The following is a 27,806-nucleotide window of genomic DNA, read 5'->3' on the forward strand; positions in this document are numbered from 1 at the left end:
TCTGCTGTTCAACTGTACTGTATGTAGTATTATTTACATGCATTTATATATTTTTTTTCCCAGGTAAGGGCTTACTTAAGCCTGCACAGACACTAGTGCAGGGCTGACCAACAAAAAAGTATTAACTACATAACATTCTGGAAGAAGGTCAAAATGGCAAATTAACCTGTGATGCATTGCCAGGAAATCTTACGATGTTGCCACAGCTGTTATTACACCTCTGTTTTCTAGTTTGAACATGTTTATGTATATATATGTGTGTGTGTGTGTGTGTGTGTGTGTGAATGCAGGTGAAGCTGGTGCAACACACCTACTCCTGTCTGTTTGGCACCTTCCTATGTAACAGCGGCAAAGAGAGGGAGGACCGCCACGTTCAAGAGAGGACCTGCTCAGTTTGGTCCCTGCTGAGACCCGCCAACCGCACTCTGAGGAACATGCTGTACTCTTCACACTCTGAGACTGTATGTACACCGTTGGCACATTCCTGCATGTTCAGCATTAAGAGTGAAGGGGAACTGCACTTTTTTTTAATGTTACCCATCATAATTAATTAATTCATTTATTTTCTACCGCTTTTTCCTCATGAGGGTCACGGGGGGTGCTGGAGCCTATCCCAGCTGTCTTCGGGTGAGAGGCGGGGTACACCCTGGACTGGTCGCCAGCCAATCACAGATAACAATCACATATAGACAAACAACCATTCACACTCACATTCATACCTATGGACAATTTGGAGTTGCTAATTAACCTAGCATGTTTTTGGAATGTGGGAGGAAACCGGAGTACCCGGAGAAAACCCACGCATGCACGGGGAGAACATGCAAACTCCACACAGAGATGGCCGAGGGTGAAATCGAACCCTGGTCCTCCTAGCTGTGAGGTCTGCGCGCTAACCACTCGACCGCCGTGCTGCCCGTCCCTCATAATCTTTATGTAAAACATGAACACATTTTTATCTCTCTTTTCTTTGCATTATATCACCAGAAAACAAGTAAATATGAGCTAGCTAACAATGCATGTCATTGGGACACACCTATTTCGACTACAAAGTGCTCTTTAAAAAAAAAAAACTAATTCTATATACACCCTGTGATCATGCAAGAACAAAATACATTGATGATAACATGTAATACTATCAGTATCTTGCCATATTTTAATGATTTAAGACATTACCGGAACATCTTTCCTCGGCGCATTGATTTCACAGAGCCCATCAGATCTAATGCTACTTCCGTCAACAAGGTCCCAATGACATGCATACTTAGCTAGCTCATGTTAAATAATTTTCTGGCGTTATAATGCAGAAAACAGGGAAATAAATATCTGTGCATGTTTCACATAACAAAATGCAGTTCCCCTTTTAACCCAATGAACCCAATAAAGCAAAATATATTCATAAAATACTTTGAATGAAAAGACACTAGGAAACAGCTGATCCTTATTCAAATTCACCATGTTTGAAATTTTAAATAATTTTCATTCATTTTCATGTTACTGCAGGTTCTCCACCCAGTGTGTCACGTGCGCAACCTGATGTTGTGGACTGCAGTGTACCTTCCCAGCTCCTCTCCCACCACTCCTTCAGATGAGTCCTGTGCTCCATACCCTGTGCCCGGCAGCAATCCTGAGGAAGCGCCCCTGGGCAGGTGAGCCTGGCGCGCTGGCACAGAGAACCCCTCACTACCTCCCTCATGTAAGACAAACTCTGACCCAGGGCTCCCTAAACCGATGGGACCCGGCTTCGATTTTCGATGCATTTGCTCTCCTCAGAACTTTGCAGTTGCATTCTGTGCTTATCTCATGAGACTTATAAAGCCAGCAGGAAGGAGCAACAGGAAGTAGTTCTATTTGAACCTTGTTCATTACGCACACCAAGCGATTTATGAATTAGTAGTATGGAGTATTATACTATTTCAGTCATCCCTTGTTCATCGTGGTTAATTGGTTCCGGGCGCGGCAGTGATTAGCTGAATTTCCGTCAAGTAGGATTCCTTATTCCTGAATTGAATCTTTTCGTAGACCATAGAAAACCTGTATACAACCTTCTTAATATGCTTTTTAACATTTTAGAGACCACTAGACATACAATAACAGCCCTATATTCACCTTTACACTAATTTTCCCCAATATAATACTGGGTTACAGCCACAACCTACGGCCTAATAATATATAATATACTGTTTTTTTTTGTTTCAGGCTTTTATCTTCTATTAATACAGTAGAACCCCTTGGTGCCGTTTATGTAGACAACTCATCTAAATCAACCAACTCAGTCGTGTGTTCTTATCTTTAAAAAGTACCTTCTTAAATTGACGCTGACAAACATTGTCGACCTCTTGCGTGGACATAAAAGTTGAGATCGAAGGGGGTAATTTCTGTGAAGAAGAGGGTAGCGTGTTGTTGTATTGTTCACTTCATCAATATCACCATTGTTGGAAGTAAATATAACCATGTTATTGACATTGTTTTTCAGTAGCAGAAACTATTCCAACCCTTTTTCTTCAACAAAACAACAAAATATCACCCTTTTTTTATGTCTTTGGGCAAAGTCACAAGTAAACATGCAAGCAGTGACTAGTTTTGGCTTCAATTGCGGTTATATACAACCACTTACGTCGACAGAAATGGCTTACGCTGTACTTTAATAATTACCTCTCTCATAGCGCTGTATATTCATTTGGAGTATTTGCTGTCTTCTTGCATGGAGCTTGATAAGGACTAATAGCTGATTTAAAAGCTTGATTAGATATCATAAACGACAGGTTTAATGTTAACAAATTTTCATCGCATTATTTCAATTCGGTCTCCTTTTTAGATGCACAAAGACTCGCTCTTTCGATAACCTGCCCAGCGCTTGCGAGCTGGGAGGCTTGCTGGCTCCTAACCGCCGTTCCAGTGACCCAAACCTCAATGAGAAGTGGCAGGACCACCGACGCTCTCTGGACCTCAATATGGCAGTGGGGCCGGAAGGAGGGGCGGACCAGGAACAGGAGGTGCAGTGTAATGGATTGGATCTTTACGTGAACGGAGTGGACTCTGAGCTGGATGACAGCCCGCAGCCGTGCAACTCACACTCTGACTTGGCAGAGGGAGCCTCCGTGAACTCAACAACGAGAGTTGAGGCAGAGCTGTCTGTGGCGGTGGGTGTGGCCGAGGGCCAGATGGAGAACATTCTTCAAGAAGCCACCACGGAAGAGGCGGGAGCAGATGCTCAGAGAGTTGTAAGTGCTGTTGTCACTCACATCATCAACACAGCTGCCATGGAGGAGGAGATGCACTCAAGAACTGCTTGGGAGGATCAGTGTGCTCAAATCAACACAACTGATGTACAAGAAGCGCTTACTAATGGTCTCCATCCACAAAATGGTTTTACGGAGGCCGAGGAGAGCAGTGACTCTCCTGCTGTGTCTGCACAGACGGTGGAAGATTTGCAGCAACCGGAGGATGAGGCAGACCAAAAACCTGAGCATGCGGAGAACCAATTTCTGGAGAATGGTTCAGAGCAGTTAGAACAAGCTCACGAGTCCGGTTCAGGCGAGCCAGAGCCGCTTGCGGCTCACAGAACTCAGATGGCTAACGGCCATGAGAGATCAAATGAGGACCCTGGTCCGGATGAGACCAGCTATGGTTGTGACACTGACAGAGGTATGTCAGAGTCAGGGGAACAGATAGATAAGAAGACCTCCCTGATGGAAAGCTCCACAGAGACTTTGACAGAGGAGATCTGCAGCAGGTTTGAGCCCCCTGCACCCCCGCCTGTCTGTCAGAGCCGTCAGGCCTTCACCAAGGGTCAACAACTTTGCTCCAGGAAAGAGAAAGTGCTGGAGACAGGCGAACACAGCTTTATCAGAACTTTAAATGGGGGCAGCAAGCGACCCTCTGTCAGTGCCTTTCATTATGCAAGTGCTGACCTCACTCGGGACGGTCTTTGTAACAGTGACAGTTCTGACGGCGAACCGTGCGGAGGACCTCATTGGCTCAAAGGTGAGCAGGCCCCGCTGAGCCGACAGGTGTCCCTGGCGAGCTGCAATTCCCTGATCCTTCACCACCGGGGCGGCTGCTCACAACACCGCTGGTGCCACGCTCAGCAGGGCCGGGCGGCCATCAGTCCGGAGCCGCCGTCACGCAGCCACTTGGATGACGATGGGCTGATGCTGCACACAGACGCCATCCAACAGAGATTGAGGCAGATTGAGGCGGGACACCAGATGGAAGTGGAGACGCTGAAGAAGCAGGTACAGGAACTGTGGAGTCGTCTGGAAAATCAGCAGCACGTCGGCTCCCATCGCATCAACGGAGACGGAGGAGATGAAGTGGTAAGATTGACTCATCAAGGTGTCATTAAAACAGTGACTTAATTCTCCCTCTCATACAGACATCCATGACGGACTCTGAATACAACGTGGACCCCAACTGTCTGTCTCGCTGCAGCACGGAGCTCTTCTCTGAAGCCAGTTGGGAGCAGGTGGACAAGCAGGACACGGAGGTGGGCCTCACTGTGTTTGGTGGACAGACTCCCATTTTACTTGTAGCTTGTTTTTTGCCTCTTAGCTCTTCTATTCCAGACACATGCTTGTTTTTATTCATAACATTTTAAAGTCACACAAACTAGCCACGTTTACATGAGGAGTTTTTCTCTTTCCGAATGTCCTTTCCGAATGTCCTTTCAATGGTATACATGGAAAGGAATATTCCAATGGCGTGTCTACATGCGCCGCTATAATCAACCAGAATCATCAATGGGGCATGCGCAGTAAAGCGTAAACACCAACATCACGTGATACCGACTTCCTGGACTTTTTCTTTCACTTGTTGAAATAACTCCGTATTGCCAGTTTTTCCTTCGTCCGGTCTTGAAATTTAGTTTGAATCAAAAACAAACTTTCCTTAGCAGTCCAGTGCCGATTGCTCGCCTCCATTTTTTTAAATGGAAGAACGTCTGGAGCTGCGTGTTACGTCATATTTCAGCATTCGCTGAAAGAACGCACCCGGGAACAGGAAAAGATCATCTTCAATCTTGCTAATATTTTATAATTAAGCTGGGCACATGTTTTATATAGATATGTATTTTCTTTTTGAATAAAACTGGACTCGTGAATGGCGTATAGAAGGGTTTAGATTCTGTTCCACAGATGGCGCTAATGCACACCAAAGCTGCTTGCCAACCGCCAATAAACAACAGAAGAAGAAGAAGAACGCAGTCTGACAACTTTCCGTTTGAGCGGGTACAAGTTACCTTAATCGGATTTGGGAAAGGAATATTCCACCCCTGGGATTGGCACTTTTCTTTCGGAATGAGGTGTATACAAAGGTTACATTCTTTCCGTTTGAGCAAATAACCTGAATGGAATCGGAATATTTGGGTCCATGTAAACGTGGCTACTGTTGTAAAATGGATCCTCGCCATTTGCAGACTTTAATTCAAAACTCAGCAAAATAATTATAACTAATAACTTCAAAGTACTCTTGTGGACAAGTTGTGACATGCATATTCACCACGCTACGTAATAATACAAAACATTACCCTTTTTAAAAATGAATATGGACCTTCTTGAGCCACATAGTGATTGCATTTACTTTGCTTTTATTTCTGTTTTGTTTGTTTTTGCTAAGAAAGTAACTATGGTGTTGTGACTTGAGTTGCAGAATTAGCCTGTGTAGACTGCTTTAAGAACTGCATGTTATTTAATATTTAATTAGAAATTACGCTATTTAAATACACGTGTTCCACTTCCATCATTGTTCAATTGTATTGTTAAAACATTTCTGTTCAACAGCACACATACCAGAGCTGTAATTATAATACCGAACCATTATCATACTGTCTGAATCTGGTACCGGCCCATGACTACCAGTAAGCAAGTTCACCAAGCTCCCGATCTCATGCCACATCACAAAGTCCATTGAATTGTTCATACTCAGTGTTGCTAGCTTGTGGCTGTCGATGGAAATGTTCACGTTGTGGTTCTGTTTCATAACGATTAACATTAACATTTCCGCATGCACCCGTGGAGATCTGCTGTTTTGTAAATACGTTTTTGTCAACATTGTGACGATTGTGTGTGCCATTTTAGGTCACCCGCTGGTACCCCGATCATCTGGCAGCCCAGTGTTATGGCTGTGAGAGCAGGTTCTGGCTGGCCACCAGGAAGCATCACTGCAGGTAAACACAGAGAAGGCTCAAGCCGCTTATCTCTGCTATTGAGTGTCCTCCTGCAGTCGTCCTCAGCTCAACAATTTCTTATTTCTGAAGTTTTAGATTTAGACAAAATTTGGTCATGGTTATGACCATGGTTTTCTTCATTTCCGATACGTTTAATAAAATCACTTTACACTTCGACTTTTCCAAAAGAAGTAGGATTAGATGGTCACATTTTTGACTGCACAGAAGGCAGTTGGGCTCTTTTGTGTTTCTTCAGTGTGATGTTTGTACAACATTACACAACTTAATAAGATTTTTTTGGTCTTGTTACTACCATTTACGTCAAAACAGGTACTATTGTGAACCCTAAGTTTGAGTAGGCATCACTAGTTTTTACTTAACTCTGAATTCTCTGGAAATGTGTTAAAATAATGAAAAAAAAAACACAAATAATTTTCTCAAAGCTGCAGGCATCCATTGAGTTTTTGGCACCCTATTTTTCCAGTGTGGGGAATCTCACTCAACTCACTTGGCACCATTGTTGGAGTTAATAATTCTTACAAGGGAAGGACAGAATATCAAGATGTCTGCAAAAGGCCGTGGATACATCAGTTTAATTGTACTTTTAGTGTCATGTTGTCCTCCCTGTTCAGGCAGCTCTTCTCTATTGTCTGCCCCTCTCCTCTACAGTGGCAGGGAGCCTGTCCAGGAGGTCTGGTGAGATCCGGCTCCTCTGACTCAAACACTCACCCCCACCCCACCCAACCCCACTCTACCCTGGCATTGCTGCACCTTCTTTTTTAATATTAATCCACTTCTCACTCTCCTCATCCTCACCCACTGCATTGGTTTGCCCTTTTTTTTTTGTTCTGCTCATACTGTGTGGAGTTTTGTAAGAGAAAACCCTCTTCAGCTCTGCTGGGTCCTTTTTTTATTCATCGACTGTGAGCGTGAGCACGGTTTTGTCATTTGACTGTGGCCGATGGGCCACCATAGCACCTCCAACCCATTGCTGACTCCCCAGCAGCATGCCGCCCCCACCCAGCTTCCCTCCTCTCAGCAGCGCAGTATGCGACGATACTGCAACCCCCCCGCTCCCCCCCACCCAGACCAAATTGCTAGCACACAATGACGGAGAGGGTATTAGATGTTCAGGGTCTCCACAAGGATTTTTGAAGCTTTGGTGGTAGGTTGCATGGGAGGGCGAACTGCTGCCACTGTCGTATCGCTGCTGCTTATTATTACAAATAATAATTTTTTCAATGCTTATATTTTTAAATTTTACTTAATAATTTAACGTTTTTCAACGTTCAGCAGAAGATTACTAAACTGTTAATTTAATGTCAAAGTTGTTAAGTCAGAGTCTAAAATGTCGAGCCTCTTTTTTGTTTGTTTTGGAGTAATATGCATACATGGGAAATGAATTTTTAAACCGTATGTTCGGTGTGAGCATGGCCTTCCATCCTTGTGCAGCGCTGCTAACGGTGTGTGTTAACATGGCATCTCTTGTAATACGGTCATATGAGTGTTGAATTAGCTGAGCGAGCATGTATCGTTGAAGCGTGTAAACCCTTCACACGCTTGTTCCAGCTGCGGTACTGCTGGTCATACACTCTGCAACATTGCATCATTGATGATAATAACCAACGTTCATCTCAGAGATCTACATTTATTATGCATTTATTCTGCTTTTTGTTCCGTTTTCGGAAGCACCCCAACCATACATCTGCAAATACAGTGGAAGCCGGTTAAGTTAGTCCCACCCATATGGACAACTTATGTCTACAAAACGTTTGCATCTACCAAACTCGCCATCGTGGTCAGCTGTGTTCTTTGTATTACCAAGTCAACATAAACAGACCTGCCAACATGTACTCATTTTTTGTACTTGGCACAAACTGTCACCCTTAATTATCCTTAATGAATCTGTACACATTCATGCTATTTTGGAGTTGGGATGGCTATGGTGCATAGGTGGAGTGACAAGCTCTCGGCGAATCTTTGGACTTACCGAAACAGGAACTGAATTAGAACGTCAATGCAAGCAGCATTTAAAAGGTAAAATTAAGATAATGTACGACCTGACAATATTCTTAACCACTCATTCATCCATTTGATGCGCGTTTTGCAGACAACTGTGGTGTCCTGATAGTCGCAGGGAGATTGACCCCATTTTTGAAGTTTTATTAATGCCAGGAGTAGTGCTCACTTGCTGCAAAGTATGCTGGGTTTGTGCACAAACTGTTACAAACTGAGGTTATTGTAACCAACATTTTTCCCCAAATCAACTGATAATGTTTTTCCAAGTTTGGCAGGTCATACATACATAGTTGATTACTTTTATCGACATAACATTTCTACGACAAATGAGGTCCGTTTATGTCCGTTTTAGTATTCGTTATTGCTAACATAACAGCAACATAACTACTGTCTAATTACACTGCATGAAAACACAGTGCACACTTTTAACCTGGATTCTACCTCAGCAACTGATTCTTAGCCATCGGAAGAAATGTGCGGCATTGCAGTCATAAGACATACCAACACAATAGCTCTGTTTGGTAAGCGAACACACTATAATATAGTATAATATTAAAACAGATGTACAGTATTTAATATAGGAATCTTGCTTGAATGCTGTGGGTTCAAAAACTACTTACATCTCTGGCCAAAGTCACATGTACATGTGCAAGGAATGGCTAGTTTGGGTTTCAGTTTCCTTTGTCAGAAACCACATATGTTGACATCACACGGTCCAAGGAGCATCAACATTGGTTTCACTGTAATACCCTAACAATTCCTCAGTCGTACTCCCACGGAATATGACATAATACTCGATGAAGTACACCTGCCATTGAATTGGCACCATTGAATCACACCTTTACCAGACTAGAGCTGTCTTTGAGCATGAGCTGATCAACTGAAGGGAAGAACATCATCAGGACTGTAACAATGAAGGTCGGCGGTCGTGCTTGTATCTAGTCAAGGTTGGTTGCAGAGAGTTTGCAGTCTGGTTAGTGTAGAAGTTTTTTTACTGCTATAGTCCAGACGGGGGTCAGAGAAAGACAACAAGACAACCTTGTTGATCAAGGGAGCAAATCCATTCATTTTCTATACCGCTCATCCTCACTAAGGGTGGCGGAGCCTATGTCAGTTGCATTCAGGCGAGGGGCGGGGTACACCCCGGACTGGTCGGCGGCCAATGGCAGGGCACATATAGACAATCATTCACACTCACATTCATGCCTATGGACAATTTGGAGTCGGGTCTTCATGATCTCCTGACTCAGTGGCCAACATGCAGCAACTAGTGAGTATCAACTGAGTACCTCGTTAGTCGATTAATCTGAAGCTTGTTGTTTCAGTACATAGAGTAATCGGTTAGGCCATAGACTAGGGGGCCACATGTGGCACCTCAGCCTCTTTGTTGTGGCCCTTTTCGCAATGTTAGTGGGGAAAATGCACATTTTTAAAAAGAGTTAAAACTATAGGACTTTCTGGAAGGCCGTGAATGCATCATGATTGAGTTCTGACTGGTGATTGGATGTGCGCAAGGAAAGCAGAGGAAGCCGGTGTTTGTTGAGATGTGACAGCTTTACCCCCCCTCCGTGGTAAGCTAACCATTAATATAGCTCACCAAAAAAAGAAACATCTCAAAACTAAATGTTTTTTAATTCTGCACGGACGGATTCCTTTGTCTTTACTGCCAACGATGCTGGCTTTTCTATATGCTTAATATTCATTCATTCATTCATTTTCTACCACTTTTTCCTCACGAGGGTCGCGGGGGGTGCTGGAGCCTATCCCAGCTGTCTTGGGGCGAGAGGCGGGGTACACCCTGGACTGGTCGCCAGCCAATCACATGGCACATATAGACAAACAACCATTCAAACTCACATTCATACCTATGGACAATTTCGAGTCGCCAATTAACCTAGCATTTTTTTTGGAATGTGGGAGGAAACCGGAGTACCCGTAGAAAACCCACGCATGCACGGGGAGAACATGCAAACTTCACACAGAAATAGCCGAGAGTGGAATTGAACCGTGGTCTCCTAGCTGTGAGGTCTGCGCTATATACTTTAATATGTTTTCTGAAAAGTAGTCTATTTCAAAGTAGACCTACAAATGTAACAGTGGTTTTCCCTGCAGTACAGCCCTACACACGTTGGGTTCAAACCAGCGACCACTTAAGTCCATTGAAACAGTTAAGTGGAGCAGTATGAGCCAGCGTGTAAAATTCACCGTGCTGCATATTTCTTGAGGCATCAGTTTCTACTAGTTGGCATCCGTTTCACATGCACGCTGCACTTATGTTTGATATATTCTGCTCTAACAGGAAAAAATTAGAAAGATACAATCTTTTTACAGTGTTTTGCGGCTCCAGACCATTTTTCTGTAGTGGACAACGGACCAAAATTGCTTTTTTTGACCGTAAAGGTTGCTAAACCCTCCCATTGACGGACCAAATCAATATGAACCAAACAAAAAACAAGAGTTTTGCTCTGCAACAAATCAAAAAAGTGGTAACAATGTCCATCACTGTTTTCGGAAGTCAAAGCTAATGTGTAGTTTGCCTAAAACACCAAAACAATAGGTCTGCTTTCTTGAAATACTAAGAGGATATTTACATTTTTTTTAAATTAACCAAAACAGTTGTTGATTAATTGGGCAATCGATTGATGAATCATAGATTGATGCCGCTGTAGAACTGGATAATAGCTATATAATAATTATAATTGGATAATAATTGTTGTATTTGCTGTTATATACCGTATTTTCCGGACTATAAGTTGCACTTTTTGTCATAGGTTGGCTGTTCCTGCGACTTATACTCCAGAGCGACTTATAAATGAAAAAAACTGTTTATGTTATATAAACACTGGACACCTTTTCTGTTTATGTTTATTTTTTGTGTAGCTGAATAAGCCTTATGTTAGCATATCTTATTCAGCCTGTTCTCTATTCTTTTATTATTGTTAGAACTTGCCTTCCAAGAGGACGTAATGTCTGTTTTGGTAGTTAAAAACAGAGTTAAGGTAGTAGTTAGTAGTAGTAGTAGTTAAATGTAGTTAAAATAAATGACCTGTATAAAATGCGACTTATACTCCAGTGCGACTTATGTATGTTTTTCTTTTTTTTTTTTTTTACCTAATTATGCATTTTTGGCCTTGTGCGACTTATACTCTGGAGTGACTTATAGTCCAGAAAATACGGTAATATGTTTAATGTGTTTACATATTTGTTTATTATTGTAGTTGGAATTTGAAGTGAACTGTATTGCATCACTTAAAATATTCTATTATTATTATTTATTATTATTTGGAACCCATTTAAGTTAACCAAAGTGCCTGCTGAAGTGGATGTTGATATACACGGTTGGCCGCTTATCACATGTGTTGCAGTATTATTAACATTATTGCTCGTATGTGTTTTTGCAAAAAAAAAAAAAAAAAATCAAAATGTCCAACGGTGAGTTTTTGTCCCCCCCCTCCCCAACTGCAGGAACTGCGGTAATGTTTTCTGCGCCAGCTGTTGTGACCAGAAGATCCCGGTGCCAAGCCAGCAGTTGTTTGAGCCCAGCCGCGTGTGTAAGACGTGCTATGGCAGCCTCCAGCTCAATGCACCCCCGCTGGAGAAACCCATCACAGCCAGCTCCAACTGAGCCTCGGAGACAGGGGGCGGATGCCAGCAGTACGGAAGGCCCAGTCACAGCTGACACAGGCACAATGCTGAAGAATGCCACAGAATGTCCCGTGTGTGTGTGTTTGTGCCTGTGTGTGTGTGTGCGTGTGTGTTTGTGTGCGTGCATTGCAGAACTGGACTAAAAGGTGTCCTTCCAGTGGCATGTTGCTTTGCACAGTGGGAGGATATAGGAGAAGGGTCCCTCGTCGGGCCGCACCGATGACATGGTGGTGCTCACGGGCCGTGTGCACTGAGGAGCGAGAATGAACTTCCTGGTGTCTTGGACCAGGAGGCAGGAGGGCATCTCACTGTGTTACTCAAGTTCCCTCTAAAGGCAGGTTCAATCCACTTTAATCCAAAATTAAGCGCAAACTTCCTCTGTCTCTTCTGGGCTCATTCGTTATGTTCCAAATTGGACGTTTGTTTGATCACCTTTATTGTAATCGAATTGATAGTTCACAATCTTTGTGTTGCACAATCACGTCATACAAGTGCATTGATTATCAATACCTTGGAATCGGACTCAATACAGTGGATCCCCGCACATTGGCTATTTAGCATTCACTGCACCACAAATTTGCGGATAAATGTTTTTTTTTTTGGAGAAAATAGGCAATTTATTTTCACATAGAACACATCCCATTCACCATACTTGGGTCCATCCAGCCATTTTCCTCCGGGTCGTAGGGAAGCCCAGATTTCCCGGTCCCCGGCCACCTCCTCCAGCTCCACCGGGAGGACACCAAGGCGTTCGTTCCCAGGCCAGCTGTGAGACATAATCCCTCCAGCGTGTCCTAGGTCTGCCCCGGGGCCTTTTTCCCGGCTGGGCATGCCCGGAACACCTCACCAGGGAGGCGTCCGGGAGGCATCCGGACTAGATGTCCGAGCCACCTCAACTGACTCCTCCCGGATGGCTGAGCTCCTCCATACTTGGGTGATAATTAAAAAATATATATATAATAATACAGGTATTTGTAGCTTCATGCTTCATTGATAATGTTTTTTTTTAATTGGAGAGAGCCTCAAAGTGAAGCTCAGACATTTTGGAGTGGGAGGAGCGGTCCGTGTGTAAAAAAAAAAACGGATATCAGTTCCTTGTGAAAAGCGGGGATCTACTGTTAAGTTGATACCGAGACCATATGAGCTCTAATTGATTCCTTTTTTTTTTTTTTTTTTTTTTTGAGTCATCAGTGAGACGTCCTTGCCGTTCAATGACCTCCTTGCACACACACGATGGTCATTTTGTAAAATAAAAGAATAAAATAATATATACAGATAAACATCTTATAGCATTTAAGTACAAAATGTTTAAGAACCTGAGAATAGTGGCTCACTAAATTAGTCACCAAAAAGTTAACTTTTTTTTTGTTGTTGTTGTTCTTACGTTGATTGCAGAAATGATCTTATATATATATATATATAGTATATATACTTATAATTTACAGCCTGTTAAGGACACAGGCGTGTGTTTTGTAAATTATAGATGCACAGGGCATCCTGTTGGGATGCTGTAGTGTTTTATTCCAACACCCCACCCCCACCCCCCCTTTTAAAATACGATTATTTATTTTGTTAAGCAGGAATTTGTTGAATTTTGGGATTCTGACAATTCAACTGCCACGTGATAATCAGTGTTTTTGATATGCTGCGGCCACTTTGGAGTGACATGCCTATGCACACACACACACACACACACACACACACAGAAAACAGTGGTCCGAAAACAAGCACCCCATCCAAACTTTTAATGCCCCGCACTCCCCTTCTACCATGCACACATTATCCCATTCACCTATAAACACTACCTCTACTCACTACACACACACACACACACACACACACACACACAGGCACCGTGTATAGTTGCTTAGAGATTCTCACGTTCAGGAAAACCGCGCCTTTCTCATTCATCTTGACTTCCTGTATGTGTCAGCAGCAGTGAGCCGAGTTGCTGTTTTGTTCCACACCAGATAGTCAAAAAAAAAAAAAAAACCTAGTCGATGCTGTCATTACTCGTGTTTGTTTTCCTTTTTCTTGAGACTCCTGTTTTGTAAAAAAAAAAAAAAAATCAGCGTATGCTCGGGTGTGCCGTGTCTTTGTGTGCAACTTCTCAGTTGAGACACTAAAATATCCGTGGCATCAAAAATTACATCGGACAGTCATGAAGGTCTGCAATTTAGACACACATGACACAGCGTTGCCAGATGCATGACAGTTATCATATTTGTATGATAACTTAGTCATGGCAAAAAAAAAAAAAAAACAAAACTTTGGAACCTCTGTGCTTCTCAGATAATGCACCACTTCTCCTAGAAACGTTCTTCAGTATTCATATGCTCATTTCTTTTATTTGCATTGGAGCAAAACAAAGATGGCAAAGGGGGAAAAAAGCCATACAAAATGATTTTTGTACCTAATAGAAATTGTCATTGCTACACTTCTCAGCATGAGAAGTGGTGCATCATCTGACAAAAACATGGGGCGACCAGTGTTTGTGGCCATGAATGTGTGTTTTATTAATTCCAAAAACACCCCTAATGTAAGTTTAAATGACCCCTTTCATATACGGTAATGTGTTGGGAGTTTACCGTTTACCAACAGTGAAATGTGGCACGTTATTATACACTAAGACCAGTTTAAAAATTGTAAGAAAGGCAAAAAAAATGTACACTGTTGGATCTTAAGTAGCTGATTATTTTCCCCGGTAACTAATTTAACAGCTTTTTTGGGAAAGTAACTCATAATAACTCAATATATACTAAATTGATTCTGGTATGATAAATTTGTCATTTTCCTTCCACTTAACTTACATGAAATGATACACTACAGCACATAAGACCAAAGCTGAAGTTGTCCCTTTCTTTGCATCTTCCGTTTATCATTTTGCGCTTAGTGTGTGTGTGTGAGTGAGCATGTGTGTGTGTGTACATGAGAATGTCAATCAAACATCACAACTGTGTGTGTGTGTGTGTTCCGGTAGAGACGAGTGCCAAGCTGTTTTATTTCAGGTCTCTCACTCGTGCTTTTTTTCCTCCTGTCTGATAAGCACTTTTGAACCCTCTCCTGTCTTTACAGAGGAATGTGTTTAGCTGTACATAGCCATTTCCTGTTACGACAAAAGTGCTCCTTGGTCATTCGGAATATTTTCTTTAATGGATTTACTTTATTGTAGAGTTTAAAAAAGGAGAAATAAACTAGAGGAAGCAGCTGTGTAGTCTTTTTATAAACAAAATATGGTGGTTGTTTGTCATTCCGTTATGAAGAGATTCCTAACCCTTAGGGGCTAGTTTGTAAAAAAATATGTACGTATGTGTAATGATAATGGTTTTATTTCATTTGAACATGCATCAGATTACAATTGAATGCATCACATAATCAGTTCCCAGTTCCACATGTCCAAAAGGAGTAGGAAGAAGCAAAGCTTATTAAATCCTACCCCTCCATCTGGCACTTCTACAATCAGTAACTGTTACATTTGTTCACTTCCTGCTTTCCTAATATAATTATTTATTTTTATTTTTTACTTAAAAAAAATATTTATTTATTGTCACATGTCAAAGTATGAGGTTTACTTTTACAATCAGTACCTGTTACATTTGTTCACTTCCTGCTTTCCTAATATAATTTTTTTTTTTTACTTGAAAAAAAAGTTTTAATTTAATTTTTTAAGTTGAAGCAAAGCTTATTAAATCCTACCCCTCCATCTGTTACTTTTACAATCAGTAACTGTTATATTTGTTCACTTCCTGCTTTCCTTTATAAGTCCTATAAGTTTTTTTAATTATTATTGTTAATTTTAATTTTTTTAATTTTTTGTCACGCAGCGAAGTAGGAGGTGATATGAGCATCCAATGCCATAATGGGTACCATAGTAAGTGTCAATATAGTGATATATATAGCACATCATGACTGGTTCCATCCTCGTATTTAGCAAACATCAATTGCTTGTGTTTCTTGAATTGGCTCATTGTTGTGCATTGTTTGATTCCCTTACTCAATCCATTCCATAGTTTGATTCCACATACTTAAATGCTATGGCTAGCATAACGTAGTCCTAGCATAGAAGTGTTTCAAATGTACTTCTTCCCTGAGATCATATTTCTCCTCTCTTGTAGAGAAGTATTGGATGACATTTTTAGCTAATTGGTTATTTTTAGCCTTATGCATTATTTTAGCTGTTTGAAGATGAAGTATTTGTGATTTTAGAAATAAGGAGTTAGTATGTTCTCTGTAGGCGGCATTATGAATTATCCTTACTGACCTTTTTTGCAGTACATTTAGCGAGTGAAGATTGCTTTTATAGTTATTAGCCCATATTTCCACACAATAAGTAAGATATGGTAGAACAAATTTTGCTTTGTAATGTAAAAAAAATAATAATTGTCAATATATCCATAGAAAAGTCAAAGCCTTCTAAAAAGGAAAAACATTGTTTGACATTACCTTTTTATTGAATGCAAACTTCAGTGACAGAAAATAACAACCAAGAGAAAGAATCAAGATCCAAAAGCGCTGCTGTAAATAGGTCATGCTCGCTGATGTGACCAATGGAAGGCGGTTTTACCGGCTCGAAAGAAACAACACTAGAAAATTGACCTTTTGACATCTACTAGACTTGATCTCACGGCACAGACACCAGACACTGTGAACCAGAAGAAGCGGCATCAGCAGCAGCGGCGGCAGTGGACTAATATAAGAGCAAGCTGAGGCTGCACTCAACTCTAGAAACAACACAAGGCAACATTGTTAGAAGTCTTCTACAAAGATGACAGCTGTCAATCAAAGCATATGGAAAATGACTCTATAGAAAGAAGAAAAAAAGACTGCTCGTGTGACAAGAACAAGTTTGTACATCTTGTTCAAATCCACTTTCATGTGCAAAGTGTCGCCTCCGTCGTGAAATGCAAATACGTCATCGTCTCCTCGCAACCCGCTTTAGAAACCCTAAAAAAAATAGACATGGCTTTACTGGCCGACTATTCCCTTTTATAAAAACCCTTGACTGCATTATATACATTTACTCTGCTCTATTATAAGATTCTCGTTTCCCCCCAAAAGCACGTGTCAGGTTTGTTTTGGTCGAATGAGGACGTTGGACTGTTTCGGGCAAGGTTGGCCGACAGTCGGGCAAGCGTTAAGTCACTACTGGCCTTTTCTAAGAGGAGCAACCACAACCTCTCACACTGATGACTGATCCCACACCTGCAAGACAACAAGAGGGGCAAAGGACATTGGCGTTACATTCAAGCGAAGGAGGAAAAACAGACTAGTTTTATGTTTACTTCAATAGCTCACCTTCAACACCGTTACTTTGCCTCCTTCTTTTACAGTATATTGACAATTATTTGAAATATACTGAAATTATTTCCATTTCCGTTATTTCCGACTTGAACACTTGGTTGATCAGTATCTGCCATAGATGAATCAAACTCATATTTAATGTCTCAGAACCCTACCGTGTTCTCCAGGAAACTCAAGTATTGTTTTATTCATTCATTCATTCATTTTCTACCGCTTTTTCCTCACGAGGGTCGCAGGGGTGCTGGAGCCTATCCCAGCTGTCTTGGGGCGAGAGGCGGGGTACACCCTGGACTGGTCGCCAACCAATCACAGGGCACATATAGACAAACAACCGTTCACACTCACATTCATACCTATGGACAATTTGGAGTGGCTAATCAACCTAGCATGTTTTTGGAATGTGGGAGGAAACCGGAGTACCCGGAGAAAACCCACGCATGCACGGGGAGAACATGCAAACTCCACACAGAGATGGCCGAGGGTGGAATTGAACCCTGGTCTCCTAGCTGTGAGGTCTGCGCGGAGTAAGATATGCCTTTATTCGTCCCTCAGTGGGGAAATTTGTAATATAGTATAAGTCACACAAGGCCAAAAATGCATAATTAGGTAGAAAAAAACATACATAAGTCGCTCCGAAGTATAAGTCGCACAAGGCCAAAAATGCATAATTAGGTTAAGAAAACATACATAAGTCACTCCGGAGTATAAGTCACACAAGGCCAAAAATGCATAATTAGGTTAAAAAAAACATACATAAGTCGCTCCGGAGTATAAGTCGCACAAGGCCAAAAATGCATAATTAGGTAGAAAAAAACATAAGTCGCTTTGGAGTATAAGTTGCACAAGGCCAATAATGCATAATTAGGTCGAAACAAACATACATAAGTCGCTCAGGAGGATAAATCACACAAGGACAAAAATACATAATTACGTAGAAAAAAACATACATAAGTCGTTCCGGAGTATAAGTCGCACAAGGCCAAAAATGCATAATTAGGTAGAAAAAAAACATACATAAGTCGCTCCTGAGTATAAGTCACACAAGGCCAAAAATGCATAATTAGGTTAAAAAAAACATACATAAGTCGCTCCGGAGTATAAGTCGCACAAGGCCAAAAATGCATAATTAGGTAGAAAAAAACATAAGTCGCTTTGGAGTATAAGTTGCACAAGGCCAATAATGCATAATTAGGTCGAAAAAAACATACATAAGTCGCTCAGGAGGATAAATCGCACAAGGACAAAAATATACATAATTACGTAGAAAAAAACATACATAAGTCGTTCCGGAGTATAAGTCGCACAAGGCCAAAAATGCATAATTAGGTTGAAAAAAACATACATAAGTTGCACCGGAGTATAGTAAGTCGCACAAGGCCAAAAATGCATAATTAGGTTAAAAAAAACATACATAAGTCGCTCCGGAGTATAAGTCGCACAAGGCCAAAAATGCATAATTAGGTAGAAAAAAACATAAGTCGCTTTGGAGTATAAGTTGCACAAGGCCAATAATGCATAATTAGGTCGAAAAAAACATACATAAGTCGCTCAGGAGGATAAATCGCACAAGGACAAAAATATACATAATTACGTAGAAAAAAACATACATAAGTCGTTCCGGAGTATAAGTCGCACAAGGCCAAAAATGCATAATTAGGTTGAAAAAAACATACATAAGTTGCACCGGAGTATAGTAAGTCGCACAAGGCCAAAAATGCATAATTAGGTTAAAAAAAACATACATAAGTCGCTCCGGAGTATAAGTCGCACAAGGCCAAAAATGCATAATTAGGTAGAAAAAAACATAAGTCGCTTTGGAGTATAAGTTGCACAAGGCCAATAATGCATAATTAGGTCGAAAAAAACATACATAAGTCGCTCAGGAGGATAAATCGCACAAGGCCAAAAATGCATAATTAGGTAGAAAAAAACATACATAAGTCGCTTTGGAGTATAAGTTGCACAAGGCCAAAAATGCATAATTAGGTTGAAAAAAACATACATAAGTCGCTACAGAGTATAGTAAGGTGCACAAGGCCAAAAATGCATAATTATGTTGAAAAAAACATACATAAGTCGCTACAGAGTATAGTAAGTCGCACAAGGCCAAAAATGCATAAATAGGTTAAAAAAACATACATAAGTCGCTCCGGGGTATAGTAAGTCGCACAAGGCCGAAAACGTGCTAACCACTCAACCGCCGTGCCGCCCCCTTTTGTTATTATTATTAGATAATAACAAAATGATTATAAAGATTATTAGATATGACATATTGGCTGACACGTTGACTGTACATACCTTGTTTACGGGTGCCAGCTGTGTCCGCACAGAACCAGCATGGAGTCGATTACTGTCCCCGAACCTTCCAGGAGATCTCTCCCTGCGGCTGTCCAGCACTCTGCCTGGCGACTTCTCCCGGTCCAAGGGTCGGGCCGGAGACTTGTCCCGTCTGAACTCGGTCCGTCCCTCCCGGTAGCGGTGAGGGGTGCTGGGCTCTCTATGCAGACCGTCATGGCTGCCCGGCCCGGACGACAAGCGTTTTGTGATGTGTTCTGTGTACGTGGGAGGACCTCGCTTGGTGGGACTCCTGGAGGAGCACAACAGGAGGTAACATTTCATTTAGTCTCCAATTTGGAGAGGATTTAACCAAAAAGGCCTTAATCTCTGTGACTGTCCATAAAATGGTTTCATTGTGTAAGTTTTGCCTTTGAGCAGCAGATGGCGCTGTTGTACTGTTGGCGTTTGAAATGTCTTTCATGTCAAATTCTCTACACGTAGTGAATATGAAGTCTCTGCAAGTAGGGAGGAGCAAACCCTCTGTTGGAGCCGGTCCTCTGCAGCTCTCCCGACTCCCTGATCAGACTTCCCTTACAGCAGATGACCCGCAGTTTGTTCTGGTAGGAGGAGGCCAGGTAAATAGCCCCGGAGGAGATGGCCGGGCCCAGGTAGCGGGGACTGGGGATGTCCAGGTGGGCCAACACAGAAGGACTGGATAGGAAGAACGTGTGTGAAACATCAGCTCCAAGTCGGCGGTACCCGTAGTGTAGCAAAATTGGCAAAATACAAGGAATGAGTTATTAATGAGAATGTTAGTAATATTAGTGATAATTGATTACCACCCATTCTGTTGTCAGGGTCCGCCTCTCATCTGAGCAGGGTTTGTCAGTTCATGGTCAAGGACGTTGGGACACGGACCAGTCAGACCAGGTAAGACAGCTGTAGTCTGAGAACTTGGTGCATTTATCCTCCATACAGGAATTGACCAGGCAATGGAGTGGGGCCTCTGTCCACCAATCAAATCCATCTAAATAGTTTTTTTTCTTGTTTATTTGTTAGAGACGCTAAAAAGTTGAATGTTTTAGAAAAGGACAGCATTGGATGTAGGGGAACGTTGGTGTCATGGACCTCCTCCTCCTCTTTTTGTTCAGAGATGGCTTCTCAACCTTAACGCAATTGAGTCTACTCTGACTGGTGTGATTCCCACCTAGTCTTTGAGCATGAAGTGATGAAGGCTGCTCCGATGACAGGTGAAATGGTAATGACAACCTGAACAGTCCAGGGGTGATCCATTCAATCCCCTGAGAATAAAATGACCTGGATGAAGGAGAATATTTACAGGCATAAAGTCACAACTGTTTTGGTTAAGCTGATAACCATTTACCGTATTTTCTGGACTATAAGTCGGTCCGGAGTATAAGTCGCACAATGCCAAAAATGCATAATTAGGTAGAAAAAACATACATAAGTCGCACAAGGCAAAAATGCATAATTAGGTAGAAAAAACATACATAAGTCGCACAAGGCCAAAAATACATAATTAGGTAGAAAAAAACATACATAAGTCGCACTGAAGTATAAGTCGCACAAGGCCAAAAATGCATAATTAGGTAGAAAAAACATACATAAGTCGCACAAGGCAAAAATGCATAATTAGGTAAAAAAAACATACATAAGTCGCACAAGGTAAAAATGCATAATGAGGTAGAAAAAACATACAGAAGTCGCACAAGGCCAAAAATGCATAATTAGGTAGAAAAAAACATAAGTCGCACTGGAGTATAAGTCGCACAAGGCCAAAAATACATAATTAGGTAGAAAAAAACATACATAAGTCGCTCTGGAGTTAATAAGTCGCACAAGGCCAAAAATGCATAATTAGGTAGAAAAAAAACATACATAAGTCGCTCCGGAGTATAAGTCGCACAAGGCCAAAAATGCATAATTAGGTAGAAAAAAAACATACATAAGTCGCTCCGGAGTATATAAGTCGCACAAGGCCAAAAATGAATAATTAGGTAGAAAAAAACATACATAAGTCGCTCTGGAGCCAATAAGTCGCACAAGGCCAAAAATGCATAATTAGGTAGAAAAAAAACATACATAAGTCGCTCCGGAGTATATAAGTCGCACAAGGCCAAAAATGAATAATTAGGTAGAAAAAAACATACATAAGTCGCTCTGGAGTTAATAAGTCGCACAAGGCCAAAAATGCATAATAAGGTAGAAAAAAACCATACATAAGTCGCTCCGGAGTATATAAGTCGCACAAGACCAAAAATGAATAATTAGGTAGAAAAAAACATACATAAGTCGCTCTGGAGTTAATAAGTCTCACAAGGCCAAAAATGCATAATTAGGTAGAAAAAAAACATACATAAGTCGCTCCGGAGTATATAAGTCGCACAAGGCCAAAAATGAATAATTAGGTAGAAAAAAACATACATAAGTCGCTCTGGAGTTAATAAGTCGCACAAGGCCAAAAATGCATAATAAGGTAGAAAAAAAACATACATAAGTCGCACTGAAGTATAAGTCACACAAGGCCAAAAATGCATAATTAGGTAGAAAAAACATACATAAGTCGCTCCGGAGTATAAGTCACACAAGGCCAAAAATGCATAATTAGGTAGAAAAAACATACATAAGTCGCTCCGGAGTATAAGTCGCACAAGGCCAAAAATGCATAATTAGGTAGAAAAAAACCATACATAAGTCGCACTGAAGTATAAGTCACACAAGGCCAAAAATGCATAATTAGGTAGAAAAAACATACATAAGTCGCTCCGGAGTATAAGTCGCACAAGGCCAAAAATGCATAATTAGGTAGAAAAAAAACATACATAAGTCGCACTGAAGTATAAGTCACACAAGGCCAAAAATGCATAATTAGGTAGAAAAAACATACATAAGTCGCATAAGGCCAAAAATGCATAATTAGGTTAAAAAAACATACATAAGTCGCTCCGGAGTATAGTAAGTCGCACAAGGCCAAAAATGCATAATTAGGTAGAAAAAAACATACATAAGTCCCACTGGAGTATAAGTCGCATTTTTGCGGGTAATTTATTTTATGACCAAAACAGACATTACGTCATCTTGGAAGGCAAATTCTAACAATAAAATAATAGAGAACAGGCTGAATCGCTATAAGATATGCTAACATAATGGTACAGCTACACAAAAAATCCAACATAAACAGTTTTTTCATTTATAAGTCGCTCTGGAGTATAAGTCGCAGGAACAGCCAACCTATGAAAAAAAGTGCGACTTATAGCCCTTTAAAATACGGTATATATATTGACCTACATTGGACTCTTTAACGTTTTTAAATATACATAATATATGAAAGTGGCCCCCGCATTCTTCAATTTTTAACAATTTTGGACACCCCCGTTCTAAGTGTTATTAAATAGGGTTCATTATCGACTGTCACTCACCCCAAAGCAGCGTGTCCCTGAACCTCAATGACATCCAGTGAGTTGAAATAGGTGACAAACAGGTAGGGCTCTCTGTAGGCTGCACCACAGAAAAAAAACGAGTAAGATGGAAGAAGGTGAAGAATCTGCTGCCCTGCAACATTCAACAGTTTATTATTTACCAAAGGACAACGGCAGTTGACTCCACTTGATGTCCTCGGTGCGACTCCTCCGTCCGTACGTGTCCACAAACACTCCAAACTCTGGAAGACGACAACAAGCAACGGTGAGGAGAAAGTCCGATTTGTGTTGTCTTGTTAGTTGAATGCTTTTAATGGGGACACATTTTACTCCAACCACTCACTGAGAATCTCAACTATTTAAGTCCTCAAACACAGCCAAGTCATTTCTGTGAATGTCCAAGTCTTTGGTGATATTGGCAAGTCGAGTCCAATCACATGGAAAAATGATCCCCTTGTGTAGATGATTTAGACCAGGGGTCTCAAACTCAATTTACTTGGGGGCCACTGGAGCTAGGGTCTGGGTGAGACTGGGCCGCATCAGGTTTTCCAAAAAAAAAAAAAAAAAAAAAAACGCATTTATTAAAAACAGAAAAATGAATAAACTTTGCTTTGGTTTCGATTTTCTACAATAATTTTTTTTTTATTTTTCTGCACAAAATAAGATGAGAAATAAATACACAAATCAAGAATAAAGAAAATCATTCAATCAGTAATAAATAAATAAATATACGTAATAATAATAATAATACGGCAAATAATAAAAACTTAAGAAACCACATATAGTTGGTGGGTAGACAAATGATTTTTTTCAGATTAAAATGAACAAAGCATTATTAGAGCCCTGTAGACATGACAAAACACGACTATAGTCACATTTATACTCTTTTTATTTACAACATATTGCGCAACTGCAGGGTCTTGAGACACATGCTAACTCGCAAACTAGAGAGCTAGCGACCTAAACGGTAGCCTTCAAGTTATTTCCTTTCAACTTAAATAGCCAAAAACTTACCACTTCCACACGGATAGGGAGGATACTATTAACAGTTATTTAACCTTTAACATGAACATTAATCAAACGTAATAATTTTTTCTGGGTACATGATACCATACAGCATCCATATCAAACTTGCGCGGGCCTCAAAGTAGTGTCCTGCGGGCCACATTTGGCTCGTTTGAGACCCCTGATTTAGACATTGATACTGCATATATCCAGATTAGGAAAATGACTGACACTGAACTAACTAAATTTGATGTACGGTGGAACCCATTTAACCCAACATGAAGAGTTTTGCCAAGCATTGTGTTGTTTGTGTGCACCCACCATGAAAACAAAGCAGGTACTCATCTTTGTGCATACTGCTGGCCACCTGCATGATGGCGATGGGGAAGGTGTGAGACGAGGCGGCAAACACCGCCGAAGCCAACGACATGTCGTTTTTGTCCAAGAACTCTGCAGTTGAGAAAAACCATCCACAGTGACGTTCCATATGCTGTCCAGATTGTCCAAAGTACAAAGCAGGTAAGATGGACCTCACCTTCAAGTACAAACTGCTTCATCTCGATCTCGTAGAACTTGTTGGTGCCGATGATGATGCTGTAGCTGGTCAAGTGGATGCAGCTGCATGGCTCCAGAGTTTCAATCTCCTGGGAATTGAATATGATGATGAATTTAGATTCCATGATTGTACATGATGAGATGTGTAGTTCTCCACCAAAACACATGCAAAGTCCCAGCTGTCTTCGGACGAGCCAGCCAATCACAGGGCAAATATAGACAAACAACCATTCACACTCACATTCATACCTATGGACAATTTCATTCATTCATTTTCTACCGCTTATCCTCACGAGGGTGCTGGAGCCTATCCCAGCTGTCTTCGGGCGAGCCAGCCAATCACAGGGCAAATATAGACAAACAACCATTCACACTCACATTCATACCTATGGACAATTTCATTCATTCATTTTCTACCGCATATCCTCACAAGGGTGCTGGAGCCTATCCCAGCTGTCTTCGGGCGAGCCAGGCAATCACAGGGCAAATATAGACAAACAATCATTCACACTCACATTCATACATATGGACAATTTCATTCATTCATTTTCTACCGCTTATCCTCACAAGGGTGCTGGAGCCTATCCCAGCTGTCTTCGGGCGAGCCAACCAATCACAGGGCAAATATAGACAAACAGCCATTCACACTCACATTCATACCTATGGACAATTTCATTCATTCATTTTCTACCACTTATCCTCACGAGGGTGCTGGAGCCTATCCCAGCTGTCTTCGGGCGAGCCAGCCAATCACAGGGCACATAGACAAACAACCATTCACACTCACATTCATACCTATGGACAATTTCATTCATTCATTTTCTACCGCTTATCCTCACAAGGGTGCTGGAGCCTATCCCAGCTGTCTTCGGGCGAGCCAGCCAATCACAGGGCACATATAGACAAACAACCATTCACACTCACATTCATACCTATGGACAATTTAATTCATTCATTTTCTACCGCTTATCCTCACAAGGGTGCTGGAGCCTATCCCAGCTGTCTTCAGGCGAGCCAGGTAATCACAGGGCAAATATAGACAAACAACCATTCACACTCACATTCACACCTATGGACAATTTAATTCATTAATTTTCTACCGCTTATCTTCACGAGGGTGCTGGAGCCTATCCCACCTGTCTTCAGGCGAGCCAGGTAATCACAGGGCAAATATAGACAAACAACCATTCACACTCACATTCACACCTATGGACAATTTCATTCATTCATTTTCTACCGCTTATCCTCACAAGGGTGCTGGAGCCTATCCCAGCTGTCTTCGGGCGAGCCAGCCAATCACAGGGCAAATATAGACAAACAACCATTCACACTCACATTCACACCTATGGACAATTTAATTCATTAATTTTCTACCGCTTATCTTCACGAGGGTGCTGGAGCCTATCCCACCTGTCTTCAGGCGAGCCAGGTAATCACAGGGCAAATATAGACAAACAACCATTCACACTCACATTCACACCTATGGACAATTTAATTCATTAATTTTCTACCGCTTATCTTCACGAGGGTGCTGGAGCCTATCCCAGCTGTCTTCAGGCGAGCCAGCCAATCACAGGGCAAATATAGACAAACAACCATTCACACTCACATTCACACCTATGGACAATTTAATTCATTAATTTTCTACCGCTTATCTTCACGAGGGTGCTGGAGCCTATCCCAGCTGCCTTCGGGCTAGCCAGCCAATCACAGCGCACATATAGAAAAAGTCGAGGAAGTCGGTATCACGTGATGCTGGTGTTTACGTTTTACTGCGAATGCCCCATTGACTATTCTGGTCGATTATAGCGCCGCATGTAATAACATCTTCAGGGTTCGGAGTTGGATCAGTTGGAGTTGGATCACATCACCTTGCGAATGCAGTATTTGCTGAGATTGTCGTTGTAGCGTAAAATGGTGATCTTGTTTGGCATTGCAGCGCATATACAGGACCCGTTGTCTATCTGCGCAGACATAAAACATAAAATCATCTACGTCGTACGGTCACATTGCTCCGTCACGTGTACTCATCTCAAGAGAAAAAAACCTACTCTCCCGGCGGCAAACAAATGGCATCCTTTCACCGTCTCAAAGATGTACGGCGCCAGCTCGGACTGAGTGGGAAGGTGGCATTGGGCCAAAGACTGCTTGACTCTCTTGATCTCCACCAGGCACAAGGCCCTCTCGTCCCCTGCAACACACCCGCACATGTAAAACCAACTGATTTGCAAGGTTTATAGCAATTCTAAACATAGAAGCTTCACGTTCCTACCAACAATCATCAGCAATTTCTCCAGTTCCTTGATGATGTGGATCTGAAACACCGATCCCAAGCCGGAAATATGAGTCAGGGAATTCTTGATCACATTCAGGGCGTACAATCCTTCTTCCGAGCCCACCAGAACTATCTGTAACCACAGCCGGGAGCATGACATTATGTAGTGTGTCATCCAGCGGGTTCCCAAATGACGGTACCTGATCCGTAAGTGGGAGAGTGCAGTTGATATCAAGCCGGTCGTCTCCTTCCAGTTTCAGTAAAGAATTTCCCAGAAGTTTCTGAAAGGGACCAAATAAGTTCAAGACCATGAAGCTTAAATCAGTCAGTTTAGGGTTAAGAACTTGCGACAAAGTGTTAGGGTTAGGGGTGTCCAAAGTGTGACTCCAGGGAATGTAGGCCACACAATCAGGAGATCGGGAAGACCTGGTTTTGGATTCTCCGCTTGGACAGGAGTTTGCCCCTAACCTTGGACCCCCATACATTTATCTCCAGAGGAGATAGAACCATTTGTCTTTTGGTACAACCGCAGATCATATTAATTTACTTCGATACTCACCGCATCAGACTCGGCCTTCTCTCGAGAGGCTCGTCCACCGGTCACGACAGATTCCATGACAGCCACCCAGCGCTGCTTGTCTGGGAAACTGGGAGCCATGAAGTAAATGGACTGTCCAGGCCAGCAAGGGGCATGACAACGGGACTCTAGCTTGAGAACATACGGAACATCTGACACAGGAGGATCGCATTCATATTAGTAAACCGTTTATTAATATGACTTTTTACGTTGTGTCCTGACGTACCTGACTTGGCCGTGTTGGGTAGTTCAGTGGCCCCCACCGCTCCGTGAACCTCAACCTCTCCTTCAGAAAGGCACAGGTCGAACTCCTCCAGTGGCTTCACTGCATCTAAGTGAAGAAAACGCCAGCAGAATGAAATAAAAGTCATTGCCTATTTCAGAAGGTCAATTCAGGTGCAAACTTTATGTAACCTTCTCTGGGTTCGATTTCATAGACGGACACTTTAGTCCCATCAAGGACCACATATTTACGTTCCCAGCCTTGTCCGCGCTTTCCGTTCCTGCAAATGCATTTGAGCAGAACATCCACGTTAAAAACGGAGCACT

General features: G+C 41.8%; 2 protein-coding genes and 1 long non-coding RNA gene across 8 annotated transcripts in view; 2 read left to right on the forward strand and 1 right to left on the reverse strand.

Moving 5' to 3' along the window:
* The window catches only part of mtmr3 (myotubularin related protein 3), a 28,680-nt gene extending 16,735 nt beyond the window's left edge, over nucleotides 1–11,945 (forward strand). The window contains exons 15-21 of one of the 2 annotated variants that reach the window (XM_058069873.2): nucleotides 291–461; nucleotides 1,501–1,646; nucleotides 2,816–4,316; nucleotides 4,376–4,486; nucleotides 6,075–6,163; nucleotides 6,833–6,859; nucleotides 11,648–11,945. In XM_058069873.2, the coding sequence (XP_057925856.2) occupies nucleotides 291–461; nucleotides 1,501–1,646; nucleotides 2,816–4,316; nucleotides 4,376–4,486; nucleotides 6,075–6,163; nucleotides 6,833–6,859; nucleotides 11,648–11,807 (2,205 nt within the window). In that variant the 3' untranslated portion in view covers nucleotides 11,808–11,945. The remainder of the gene's footprint in view (nucleotides 1–290; nucleotides 462–1,500; nucleotides 1,647–2,815; nucleotides 4,317–4,375; nucleotides 4,487–6,074; nucleotides 6,164–6,832; nucleotides 6,860–11,647) is intronic. The other variant, XM_058069874.2, reaches the window with a different exon arrangement.
* Nucleotides 1–27,806, forward strand: part of LOC144898236 (uncharacterized) — a 98,324-nt gene that overhangs the window by 20,924 nt on the left and 49,594 nt on the right. The gene's annotated exons all lie outside the window — the stretch shown is intronic.
* citb (citron rho-interacting serine/threonine kinase b) overlaps nucleotides 16,249–27,806 on the reverse strand; it is a 57,666-nt gene continuing 46,108 nt past the window's right edge. For all 5 annotated transcript variants that reach the window (XM_058069866.2, XM_058069872.2, XM_058069871.2 and 2 more), the window contains 14 exons: nucleotides 27,672–27,760; nucleotides 27,484–27,588; nucleotides 27,240–27,409; nucleotides 26,881–26,961; nucleotides 26,678–26,813; nucleotides 26,457–26,596; nucleotides 26,277–26,369; nucleotides 24,386–24,494; nucleotides 24,172–24,300; nucleotides 23,007–23,087; nucleotides 22,846–22,924; nucleotides 19,943–20,116; nucleotides 19,427–19,715; nucleotides 16,249–17,029 (listed from right to left, as the gene is read on the reverse strand). In XM_058069866.2, the coding sequence (XP_057925849.2) occupies nucleotides 17,006–17,029; nucleotides 19,427–19,715; nucleotides 19,943–20,116; nucleotides 22,846–22,924; nucleotides 23,007–23,087; nucleotides 24,172–24,300; nucleotides 24,386–24,494; nucleotides 26,277–26,369; nucleotides 26,457–26,596; nucleotides 26,678–26,813; nucleotides 26,881–26,961; nucleotides 27,240–27,409; nucleotides 27,484–27,588; nucleotides 27,672–27,760 (1,699 nt within the window). In that variant the 3' untranslated portion in view covers nucleotides 16,249–17,005. The remainder of the gene's footprint in view (nucleotides 17,030–19,426; nucleotides 19,716–19,942; nucleotides 20,117–22,845; nucleotides 22,925–23,006; nucleotides 23,088–24,171; nucleotides 24,301–24,385; nucleotides 24,495–26,276; nucleotides 26,370–26,456; nucleotides 26,597–26,677; nucleotides 26,814–26,880; nucleotides 26,962–27,239; nucleotides 27,410–27,483; nucleotides 27,589–27,671; nucleotides 27,761–27,806) is intronic.

The sequence above is a fragment of the Doryrhamphus excisus genome, linkage group LG3 (assembly GCF_037039965.1).
Source record: "Doryrhamphus excisus strain RoL-2023G ecotype Guam linkage group LG3, RoL_Dexc_Guam_v1.1, whole genome shotgun sequence".
NCBI classification, from domain to species: Eukaryota; Metazoa; Chordata; class Actinopteri; order Syngnathiformes; family Syngnathidae; genus Doryrhamphus; species Doryrhamphus excisus.